Source organism: Pan paniscus, chromosome 3 (genome assembly GCF_029289425.2).
Source record: "Pan paniscus chromosome 3, NHGRI_mPanPan1-v2.0_pri, whole genome shotgun sequence".
NCBI lineage: Eukaryota > Metazoa > Chordata > Mammalia > Primates > Hominidae > Pan > Pan paniscus.
The window spans coordinates 112733421-112746574 of NC_073252.2; the positions used below are offsets into that span (position 1 = coordinate 112733421).

The 13154-nt window shown below is 37.6% G+C and overlaps 1 protein-coding gene across 2 annotated transcripts in view; it reads left to right on the top strand.

The window, feature by feature from the left end:
• The window catches only part of UGT8 (UDP glycosyltransferase 8), an 85781-nt gene that overhangs the window by 30899 nt on the left and 41728 nt on the right, over window positions 1-13154 (top strand). For both annotated transcript variants that reach the window (XM_008955427.5, XM_055111776.3), the window contains exon 2: window positions 276-1099. In XM_008955427.5, the coding sequence (XP_008953675.1) occupies window positions 278-1099 (822 nt within the window). In that variant the 5' untranslated portion in view covers window positions 276-277. The remainder of the gene's footprint in view (window positions 1-275; window positions 1100-13154) is intronic.

Consider the following 13154-nt stretch of genomic DNA (forward strand, 5'->3'; position numbering starts at 1 on the left):
CCTGACTTTTTAATGATTGCCATTCTAACTGGTGTGAGATGATATCTCATTGTGGTTTTGATTTGCATTTCTCTGATGGCCAGTGATGGTGAGCATTTTTTCATGTGTTTTTTGGCTGCATAAATGTCTTCTTTTGAGAAGTGTCTGTTCATGATTTTTTTTTTTTAGACAAAGTATTAGATCAGATATTTTTGGGGAAAAATGCTTTGTGATTGCTTGTTTTGAATGGTGAGCATTGTATTTTGTTTTAAGTTGTTTTCTGGTTGTTATTACAGCTATGAAGTCTTACACTCCATATTTCATTCTCCTGTGGAGTGCTGTTGGGATAGCGAAGGCTGCCAAAATCATCATCGTGCCGCCAATTATGTTTGAAAGCCATATGTACATTTTCAAGACGCTAGCCTCAGCCTTGCACGAGAGAGGCCACCATACAGTGTTCCTCCTCTCTGAAGGCAGAGACATCGCCCCATCTAATCATTACAGCCTCCAGCGCTACCCAGGGATCTTTAACAGTACCACCTCAGATGCTTTCCTACAGTCCAAGATGCGGAATATTTTCTCTGGGAGATTGACAGCAATCGAACTGTTTGACATACTGGATCACTATACTAAGAACTGTGACATGATGGTTGGCAACCATGCCCTGATCCAGGGTCTGAAGAAAGAAAAATTTGACCTGCTGCTGGTGGACCCTAATGATATGTGTGGATTTGTGATAGCTCATCTTTTAGGGGTTAAATATGCTGTATTTTCAACTGGCCTTTGGTATCCTGCTGAAGTGGGTGCTCCTGCTCCATTAGCATACGTCCCAGAGTTTAACTCACTCCTCACAGACCGCATGAACTTGCTGCAAAGGATGAAAAATACTGGTGTTTACCTCATTTCCAGATTAGGGGTCAGCTTTCTGGTTCTTCCCAAATATGAAAGGATAATGCAGAAGTACAACCTGCTGCCGGAGAAGTCCATGTATGATTTGGTTCATGGGTCCAGCCTGTGGATGCTGTGTACTGACGTAGCACTGGAATTCCCAAGACCCACTCTGCCTAATGTTGTTTATGTAGGAGGAATCCTAACCAAACCAGCCAGCCCACTACCAGAAGTAAGGTTTGCTGAATTCCTTGGTAATTCTTTTTTAATGTAAAAGTCAGTTTTGATTTTTGGAAGAGATATGATTTGTTATTTATATATATTGTATATATACAGTACACTAAAAGGTGATTAGGACATGGGGCCTCCAAAGTCCCTTTATGTGGGTCCACCACTTCCCTGGGAAACATTGCTGCTTTGAATGAGCATTTCTGTAATACTGAAAAGACCACTATGCCATATGGTCAATAGACTGGCTGGGAAGTAGTTTTCTGATTAAGTAATAGTTATAGTATGTGAGGAGAATATAGTTAAATGGTTAATTTTAATGAGTATAAGTGATTTTATCTTTAATTACACACAGAATCCCCTCTGTTCTACCCCAAATAGCACAATTAACGGGTATATATGTTTAGCTTCAGGTCAGTGAACAGAGGTTCTTCTCTGGGAGGTTATTACCACTAGTTTATGTCCAATAATGAAAGTGAGGTGGTAACTTCCATCAAAGTAAGGAGTCGGTTAATTTAAGCTAGTAAGTAAATGTAATGGTTTTAAGGAAAGCATGCTCTATTGCAATTTCATTTCAATGATGGAATCAATGGCACTTTAAGAAACTGTTCTCTATGTCAAACTTAAATTCTTTTTATTGGTTGAGCCAACAGTAAATCCCTTGGTATTCTGTTCACCATTCTTGTTTTTTATTAGGTATCCCACATTAGCAGAAGCCATACACATACCTATTGTTGTAGTGAGTTTTCTAACCTCACATTGAATCTCTCAATTTAACCTCAACATCAGATCCCATTTACTAGGAAGTGTAAGGCTTGTTGCAGGACTTTCTCTATTCAAGTTACTTTTAATCCTACCTCTGGAAATAGGCACTCAAAACAATTTTGCTAAATTGTTGATTTCTAGTTCTGGTACTACATATTAAAAATTCTGTCAGGGCCTTGATGAAGAGTAAATCCAGATTTTCTCGTATAGATGAGGACAATCACATGGCTGAATTTTGTCGTGAGGCAATAAGGTGATTAGAAATATATGACCTGTAGGCTTTTCTAATATGGCCATTAGAGTTATAATTAATAAATAATATATCGATATATTTCATATAACATGGAAACATAGAAATGGCCTGTACACCCACAGCATTTCAAATATATACAGCCACTGGAGGCCATGAGGGCACACTTGTTCTCTCTGACGTCAACTGTAAAGGATAGGGATTAATCTCAGCTTATCTTAGCCATTCATGAATTTATCCAAGCTCATTTTGAATCCCCAGATCTTCTCTGGCAGAGTCACCTTCCTAAAGGTAGCTAAAATCAGATTTTAGAAGGAGCTTCTAAAAGATTTGGTAATCAAGGTGTGTCTTTACCTTAACTGAGTCATTTAAAATGTTACACAAATCATCCTTGTTCTCTCTGGGTCATCATCTTTTCCCAGCTAGAACACTCCCCTTCTGCCAGCTCCCTTTGGTTTTCATCTGGGTGATGTCTCTCTTCTTCAGTCACTTGATTGAAGAAGAAGTATATGATGAAAAGCAGCTGGACGCGGTGGCCCATGCCTGTAATCCCAGCACTTTGGGAGGCCAAGGCAGGAGGATCACTTGAGTCCAGGAGTTCGAGACCAGCCTGGACAACATAGTGAAACCTTGTCTCTACAAAAAATAAAAATTAGCCGGGTATGGTGATGCATGTCTATAGTCCCAGCTACTCAGGAGGCTGAGGTGGGAGGATCACTTGAGTTCAGGAGGTCGAGGCCGCAGTGAGCTGAGATCACACCACTACACTCTAGCCTAGGTGTCAGAGTGAGACCCTGTCTTAAAAAAAAAAAAAAAAAAAAAAAAAGGAATATCCTGTCCTGATTGCCTTTTCTTTCCTTCCAGTTCCTGCTGTATATTTGTCTTGAGTTGCAGCAACTTGAATGACACAGTATAAGTGTAGGAAAATACTTTATGTTTTATTTTCAGTACTCTACCTTTCAAAAAGATGCATAGCATGTGAGAATTTTTTTCTACCATCCAAGCATTTTTTTCTGTCATGGATTCCTCTGCACACAGATGTCCTTACTAGTGTCACTATTTTGTTTTACATGAAAAACATCTTTTTAGTGGTTTTTGGTGCTCGACATAAGGTATTACTCAAAATATCCTTTAATTTGCCATAATTTCTCATTTGACACTGGCTTGACTTTCTTTGTGGAGTTCTTCTTTTTCCTCTGGGCTATTTGTAGTGGTTCTTTTGAAATGCGTTTTTTATTTACAAAGTTTGCTTTGTGCCAATTAGTTTGGTTGCATGCACAGACATGGCATGTGTGCATGTGTTATATATAGTATGTGGACATAGATAAGTATATTATTATTATTGGAAGTCTATTAGATTATCATTGTGAAGGGCTGTTTTCATTTCAGAATGTTATTTATAGTTTTTGAGCAGGGAGTATTTTGAAGAATGATGTGCAGTACTCTTTCAGGGATTCCTTATTCTGGTGTGGTTTTATATGCTTATGAACACGTGTTCCCAGTGAGATTTTTCTAGTAGATTTATTTGAGATAATAAACTTTTCATTCTAAAAGTTAATGAGTTTCTCAAATGCCTGTATTATTTACAGGGCATTGTTGTGACAGTAACACAGGAAGGCCCAGAAAATAGCTGCGTAGAACACATGATTCACATATAGCAGCTTAATTGTTAATTGCCCTGGTATCTTACACTGGGCATAGATTAGGTTTTCCAGATGTCTGTAAATGATTGTACAGTGAGACTGAATTTCACAACCTTGGATGAAAGGGCAGAGAAAATTTATAAAGGACATTTTAAATAAGCTTTCACAATGTTTGATCCTAAAGAAATCCTGTAGAGAGCATATAGTTCGGCTCCATTCATTTTATTTATTCTTTCCTTTAAAGTAGGTAGAATAGAGATAGGGAATAGTCCATCCATTTCTCACATAGTAGATACAAAGACTTCATCAAAAGCCACACAGATAGTCTGTGGCAAAGTCAGGTGTAATGTGGGTTGTTTTGCTATTTATTAGGTGTTTTTTCAAGGTGATTGCATCTCTTGTCACTAATTTTAGTCATTTACTTACTTACAATTGTGTATAAAACCATGCAGAGACAGCAGTTTTTGAATCTTATTTATTTTATGTCTCTCAAAGATTGTCAGGGCTTAATACTCAAGTCAAATGAAACCATATGGACTCTTATTTATGCTTTAGAGATTTGATAAACTAAATCAGCCTAAGTTCAAATGCTTTTGATTACAAAATGTTGTGTCAGTGTAGAGTGAAGAAATTGTGTGCCTTGATAGTAGAAATCATTTTAAAATCCATGTTAGAAATGTGCCTGGAAAGACAACTTATCATCTACTACCTGGCTGCCTCTAATAGGAGTCTTTAAACAATGTGGACTAAGGGGAAGAATTCTGAGTTGGATCACATTCATATAGTGGTTTACCTACTCTATCATTGCAGGCCAGTAGAGAACATAGATAAAGATTAAAACATAAAAATGTTTTGATCAAGGAGGTCTGTAGACAGGCCCCTATTTGAATAGATTCTTTTTTTTTTTTTTTTTGAGATAGAATCTCTTGCTCTGTCGCCCACGCTGGAGTGCAGTGGCATGATCTCAGCTCACTACAACCTCTGCCTCCCAGGTTCAAGTGATTCTCCTGCTTCAGCCTCCCAGGTAGCTGGGACTACAGACAAGTGCCACCATACCCAGCTAATTTTTCGTATTTTTAGTAGAGATGGGGTTTCACCGTGTTAGTCAGGATGGTCTCGATCTCCTGACCTTGTGATCTGCCCGTCTCGGCCTCCCAAAGTGCTGGGATTACAGGTGTGAGCCACCGCGCCTGGCCAAATAGATCCTTTAAATATTAAATGTGAATGAAATAATGACATCTAATTGGAAAGTGATTTTAATTTTTATTAATTTTATTAGCAGATAATCCACCAAAGAATAGTACATGTTTACTTAGGGAATCTAATAGTTATTAAAAAGTAAATGTTTCAAGTGATACTTTTTAGATGATTTCCCATTGGCTGAAATGGCCTAGGCTGCCAGGCAGTTGCTCTCTGCCACTTTTCAACTTCTACAGCCTTGAACTCTTACAGCACCTAATAGCACTTTAACTACTGTTTGCTGTTGTTGTACTGTTTTTGTTGTTGTTTGTTTGTTTGTTTTACATGGGTCTCTTAACTAGAATGTGAGTACCTCAAAAGGTTGATACTCTATAACCTGAGTGCCTGAAAAATGGTTGGTACTCAATAAAACTTCAATATTTAATGAACTGTATCAAATAGAAATAGTTGCCAAAAATAGGTGATTCAGTTAGTGCAACAATGTTAATATTATAACTATCATCTGTTTGTTCTAAATTTGTGTCTGTATACTGTCCTAGCCATTAAGCAACCCAAAAATCCATGCTAAGTTGTTGAGTTTTTTTTTTAATTTTTATTTTTTGAGATGGAGTCTCACTCTGTCACCCAGGCTGAAGTGCAGTGGCATGATCTCGGCTCACTGCAGCCTCTGCCTCTTGGGTTCAAGCAATTCTCCTGCCTCACCCTCCCAAGTAGCTGGGATTAGAGGTGTATGTCACCATGCCTAGTTCATTTTTATATTTTCAGTAGAGACAGGGTTTCGATATGTTGGCCAGGATGGTCTCAAACTCCTGACCTCAAGTGATCCGGCCACCTTGGCTTCTCAAAGTGCTGGGATTACAGGCATGAACCACTGCCCCAGCTGGTACTAAGTTATTTTAATGAATTAGAATAACTACTCTAATGTTACTGATAGTGAGGAAAGAAGATAACCATACCATTACCCAATTGTGAACTAAAATAGTCTTCTCTCTCTTCCAAATATGCATATAAACAGGGACAGTGTTGAAAGTCAGGCCAGCTATTGCTGTCTTGAAAGATGATTTGAGGCAGCATGGCACTCATTTGGTGCTCTTCAGAGATACTATATTTCCACATTAGGAGTATTTATGGCATCTTAAGTTCACCAGTTGTGGAGACATTTTTATTTAAGGAAGCATAGTCTTGGGGAGAGATAAGAGATAAACAGAGATAAGAAAGCACATGGGACCAGGGACTAGACCAGGAGATATTCACTGTTTGTCATTTTGTTATTTGCTGGAACTCCTTCAGAGAATGATCTTGGGGACAATGAGAGATTGAGCAACAGAGTTATTAGATTAGCCACTTGTGAGCAGGTAAGTTTATGAGAAGAAAAATGAAATGAAGAAACAAAATAGTGGCTTTCCATACTTGGTATTCCTGATTAACATAGAAGCCATTACTTCCTATTACATATGGTGATTGAAAGCTGATTTCATCATTAATGAATGAAGTCTTTAGGCTTGGATATGAGACCAGGGTCCTTGGGGGTAAAAGACTTGATCCAGGGTTGCAGCAGATGTGGAAAATTAAGGCCATTTTATTAATAATTACATATGCAATTTGTTGTCTTATGAAATTTAAAGCTGGAGATGTAAAGCTTCATTTATATAGTAGTACTATGCTATGTTGTTAGCTATGTGGGGGTCAGAAAATTGAGGATGACAATGTTTAGAAGAGACTAATAATTTCATTCCAGTTACTAATTCTGAGGTCAGAAATGGTAGTACTTTAACTACTGTTTGTTTGTTTGTTGGATGGCTCTCTTAACTAGAATGTGAGTACCTCAAAAGGTTGATACTCTATAGCCTGAATGCCTGAAAAGTGGTTGGCACTCAATAAAAGTTTAATATTTAATGAACTGTTAAATGATAGTTTGGCAGAAAAAATAAATTCTCTAAGGGAACTCATTAATGTAAAATGTTTTTGCAGATGCTTTGTAGGTTAATCATGTATTTTCTTATTATTTTGTAGTAAGAAACCAAATTTATAGTAAGTAACCAAATTTCTTGTTAAAGAAATCTATCCAGGAAGTAAGTAAATCAAGCACTGTTGAAACTATCAATGACTTAACTGTTCAGTTCACTGATACAAAAATTTTCTAAGCAACATTGTAGTTTTTAATAGCTTGTCATCTGCTTCTATAAGCATTATGGGCTTACAAGGATTTCCTGATATGATAGGAGATCCAATATATGAACGGAATCAAACAAACTTGTTTTGAATTGATATTGCAAGATCTGACATGATTTTAACTCCAGCACACATTGTTAAGTTTTTAAGCTTTAATAAGCCCTAGAGAATTGTTCATTTAGGTATTAAGTCAAATACTGGCAATATTTTTAAGGGAAATATTTTTAACTGATAATTTTTAGAAATGACAATTTTCTCAATTAAATTACTGTTGACACCAGTTTTGGGGGATGATATTCTTCACAAATACTCTTACTCTAAGCCAAACAGGTCTATTTATGAAATTTAAATTGCTACTGCCAAAGGGTTTGTCAGATCTATTTCTGAGCTCAGATTTTGTGGTGTAAGCATGAGCTTGTGACAAATCAGTGGCACTGAAGACAAACTACCTATTTTCTGGCTTTGTTTATGAAAAATTGTATTTCACCTTTCCAGGTATTGTTCCTTGTTGTACAAAATACCAAAATGGAAAAACAGGGGCTTTTTTAGTCAAATGGCCCTGACTTTTAGCCTTATCTTCATATGACTCTTTTGGATAAAGGAATCAGCCTAATTAAAATGAGGATAGCATGTCAGTACTTCAGAGGACTTTTGGTATATGAGAGCCATGACAATACCTGGTGGTGGCAGTTATTACTCTATTACTCTTATTATTGCTGTAATAACCCTTGTAACTTACAGTGAGCCAAGAGTATGGAATCACTGATCATTTATTATTTTCCACATGCTGAGGAGAAGAATGGTTCTCAGGAGAGTGGATAGAGATGTAGGAGGGATGTGGAGCATCTATGGTTTCACCTCTCTTCATTCGGGCAGTTGACACTGGTACTTCTGTTTCCATCTTGGGGATTTTTTTTTTCTTTCTTCCATTATTTTTCTTACTGAAGTAGAAGGACCATGACAATTGTGTGAGATACGTGGTTCTTAGATCACCTGGAGTTTCTTAAGAAATGAACAGAAATTGATAGATGTATCTTCTCTAGGGTAGAAAGAAGAATTAAGGGAGTAGCTTCATCAGAATGCTGGCTTCTTTAACCTCTGGGACACTGTGATTTTTCAGGCCTTTCAGTGGAGGAACTGGGACTCCAGCCCCTCTTCTGCTGGCTCCACACCTATCCATTCTCCTGACTCTGTTATTCTCATTTTTGAGGGAGTTTAGGGGAGAACTCTAGGCAAATAAATGATTGCCTTCCTTCTAGCCCAGCATTGTACTGAATCTCCTCCACACTCAGACCCTGAAGAACTAGACTCAGTAACCTAGAAATGCCAAAAAAGCCTTAGTAGTTTCTTCTAAGATCTAAGGTTCAGACTCAGCAACCAACCCCAATATTTATACTGACTTCTTCCTATATTATTTATTAGGTTGGTGCAAAAGTAATTGTGGTTTTTGTCATTAAAAGTAATATCCCAGCAGGGCTCGGTGGCTCACACCTGTAATCCCAGCACTTTGGGAGGCTGAGGCAGGTGGATCACCTGAGGTCAGGAGTTCTAGACCAGCCTGGCCAACATGATGTAACCCCATCTCTACTAAAAATACAAAAAAATTAGCAGGGCATTGTTGTGGTGCATGCCTATAGTGCCAGCTACTCGGGAGGCTGAAACAGGAGAATCGCTTGAACCCGTGAGACAGAGGTCACAGTGAGCTGAGATCGTGCCACCGCACACCAGCCTGGGCGACAGAGTGAGACTCCATCTCAACAAAAACAACAATAAAAGAAAAGTAATGTCCCATTGTATCCTTTGTATTCTCCTTCAGTATTGTATTCTCTTTCAGTATTGCTTAGATCAGAATTCCATGAAATTCCTGTCAGCACGTGATTGTAGGCCACTTAGTAGATCTGGGGTGGGTCTAATAATTTGTACCATGTTACCTGGTAATGCTGATACTGTTGGTCAGATGACCAGCCACTATTTGAGAACCATTAATTTAAACTCACACAATCCATGTGATCCATAAATTTTAATAGCATTGCGTAATGTATTTTGTATGAGAATCTTTTTTCTGGGGTAATTAAAGATTTTCTCTGTTTTAGAAAGTTATTTTCAGTGTAAATTGCACCCAAACAAATGGATATGTATCTAGATTTCAAGAACTAGAAAAGCCCTGGATTACACTGTAGATCTGAACAGCTCATTACCTTACAGTTCCATTTTGTGAAACTAAGATGATGCTGTTGAATGATCAGTTCTTGCTTTAAGATATAGATCTAAATAGACTGGCCATGTACAGCCATGTCAATAATAGGTAAGGGCCTCAGAACTAATAACTTTCAACTCTTCTCCCTGTTTTAATTCATCTTCACCATTTGCTTTTGGCCTTCGGGTATATTTTGGTAAAGCAGCATTTATTGCTGTTTGTAGGAACCACTTCTAGGAGAAGATTCAAGAATTCTGATTAATATAAACATAGAGAGTTAATTAGCTGGTTAACAGAGCATCCATTCTAGAAAGCTGTGAGAGATGAAAATGCTATTAGATAGGAGAGAGAAAAAGAGACAGACAAGCATGTCTTCCTTTGTCCTAAAACTTCAAAGAAGTTCCTATAAAAGTGGTCATTTACATATAGTATTTCATTTGGGTGGCCTTTGACAGGGTGGATTTTCAGAAAAATTATGGTGTTCAAATGCAGGAGGGGAAACTTAAGACCACGTGGTGGATACTAACTTCCCTAGATTTTCTTCTGCTTTTTTCCTTCCTGGATATGTGGTAGAGTAAAAATAAACTTTACAAAGTAAGCTGACTTGGTTCTACTTCATTGAATATAGTAACTACTTAATGAATGTCTATTGAATCATTTTATACTGAATTAGATTTAGAGAAAAGGTCTTCTGATAGCATTTAAAAAGATTTGATTTGCACAGATCTTTAAGAAAAACATTAGGTTCTAAGGAATTTTAAATATTTCAGAAACAAATAATGGAGGAAGCAATACTGAGGGATCTCAGGTCAGTCAACTTTTATGTCCCACCCACTTTCATTCCTAGTACTACAGTACTTGCACAGTATGGGCTTTAATACATATGTTTTGAATTAATGTAATCCAAAGTTGCAAAAGTCAATACAGTTGCCTAATTTATTTTGCAAAAATGGAATAAAACTTTTATTACACTATGCATTTCCAGACTTTTTATCAGTGAAAAGCAACTTAATTGACTTGATAAATATTGTTAAAACTTTGAGGCTAACTAAATTCCTTGACTACCATTTTCAGGCCATGATGAGAAACAGATAAACCGACTTGACTTTTTTTTCACTACAAAGTCCTCTTAGAACTTTTTCACATGTATAACATTGAAAAGGTTTTACAAATCACAAAGAGATGGCCACACTTAAAAAGGATAGATGGCCATTTAGTTATACATTGAGTGCAGATTTATTGGGTACCTAATATGTGCCAGGCACTGAGCTAGCAATGTTAAGTGCAATCCATAGTTTTTTTGTTTGTGTTGCTTCTAGTCTAATAGGGGAAATAATAAAGATGTAAACAAATTAATATGATGCATATTTCCAAAGCTAAACTGCTGTAACAGAAGCCAAAAGAATGCAGTGATAGAAAATAAGGAGTCTTCTCAGACGATCAGAGTAATGCCTCCTGAGAAAGTGGAGACAGCTGATGGAAGGAGAGTATTCCAGGCAACCAACACCCACCCCAAAGTGGGAAGGACTTTACATTTTGAAGAACTGAGAAAGATCAGTGGGGGCTGAGAAGCTGATGGCATGGAGCTAGGGTAGAGTGACTCAGGTGACCTTAGAGAGATGAACAGAGATGATATCATGCAAAGCCTTGTTCACTGTCCAAGGTTTGGATTTCCTTCTGAGGCTTTAGATGGGCTTTAACATGATTGGATTTACTTTTAGAAAATCCACACTGTGGGCCAGGCATGGTGGCTTTTGCCTGTCATCCCAGCACTTTGGGAAGCCAAAGTGGGCAGATCAAGAGGTCAGGAGTTCGAGACCAGCCTGACCAACTTGGTGAAACCCCGTCTCTACTAAAAATACAAAAATTAGCCAAGCGTGGTGGTGTGTGCCTGTAATCCCAGCTACTCGGGAGACTGAGGCAGGAGAATCACTTGAAGCCAGGAGGCAGAGGTTGCAGTGAGCCCAGATGGCGCCACTGCACTCCAGCCTGGAGGACATAGTGAGACTGTCTAAAAAAAAAAAAAGGTCACTCTGGTTGCTTTGTGGAAAAAGAACAATAAAAGGGGAAGAGAGGAGACAGGCAGGATCAATTGGGTGAATGTTGCAGTAGCTCAGAGGTGCATTGATGGCTGCAGAGATGGTGAGAAGTGGGATAATTCCAAGTATATTTGGGAGGTAGAATTGAATGGGGTGAAGTTGAGTGATGGGCGGTTCTAAAAAACCCAGTTTTCTTGCTTGAGCAACTGGTGGATGGCATTTCCTTGATGCGAAAGAGTAAGGGATGAAGAAGTTCTTTAGGAAAATACATTGTTTAGTTGGGGGCATATTGAATTTGAGAAACCTGTGGGTATATGAGTGGATTCAAAAGTCAAATTGATGTTTGAACATGTGAGCATGGAGTTGATAGGAAAGGTCAATGCTGGGTATTCAGTTGTGGGAGTTACCTTCCAAGAGATTATAGTAAAGCCATGGAAATAAATGCAGTGGCTTATCGACTCTCCAAGGAAGAGGAGGAAGGAAGAGGAGTCTCCAAGAATTCTGAGAAGTCATGACTAGGAAAGGATAAAGGATAACTAGAAAAAGTGATATCATAGGTCCATCCTTTATTGGTGTTGGTGAATTGGATGTTTCCATGAGTTAGTTGGGTATGTATACCTGTGGTCCTGAGTCACTGGACAATTTTAGTTGTTGCTAAGTAGATATATAGTAATAAATGACTAAACTTATACTCTCCTTTAACAATCTTCTTACATTTGTGGCATCAGACCATTGGTAGAGGTGACAGAGTACTCACTGAGAACCAGGTGAATATCTAGTCCTTCACAAGATCACTTTACCTTTTTTTATCACTAAATTGTGAGTGGGTCAGTGATAGGGCTTGGATGGTCTTTAAAGTGGCTTCCACTTCAGTGATGGTGTGAAAGAGAAAATTTTGAGCCTTATACATACATTAAAATACAGACTTCCATTCTTAAATCGTTCTTATTTCTAGTGCAGTTGGCAGATCTCTGATAATTCATAAAGCTGGAGTCTTGCAGAGGATGGACAAGTGAGAGGCATAGAAAAGGATCAGTTTTACAGTTTGTATACTAGTGAAGCTGTTTTTTTTTTTTTTTTTAGTAAACCATGAACAATAATTAGAAATAGGCTTAAGACAAGTAATATTTGTTTTTTAAAAACCAATGATTAAAAATTCAGGCCACCATCACTTGAGGTCAGGAGTTCGAGACCAGCCTGGCCATCATGATCAAACCCCATCTCTACTCACAATACAAAAATTAGCTGAGCATGGTGGCACACACTTGTAATACCAGCTACTGAGGAGGCTGAGGCAGGAGAATCACTTGAAGCCCAGAGGCAGAGGTTGCAGTGAGCTGAGATTGTGCCACTGCACTCCAGCCTGGGTGACAGAGTGAGATTCTGTCTCAAAAAAAAAAAAAAATTCAAGCCACCATATTATTTGATTTTCTACAATACAGAAAGTACATATTTTTCCCCAGGGAATATAATTGAATTACCATTTTTATTGAAAGACTTTTTTTCTTCAACTATAATCTTAAAGAGAATTTTGAAATGCATCAAGCCATATACATAATTTTCTTACCTTTTAAGAATTATACCTTTCAGCTTTTTGTGATAGAGAATTTGTGGAAAAGATTTTGTAAAATATTTATTTAGAAACATTTTAAGGAAAAAATTGAAATTATAGAAAAATACTTCAAGCTTTTGCAAATTTATTTTGGTAAAGTTCAAATGCTTTCCCCCCTCATAAAAAAGATCCATTTATTTCAGTTAAGTTTTAAGTATATTGCTTTGTAAATAAAACTTCA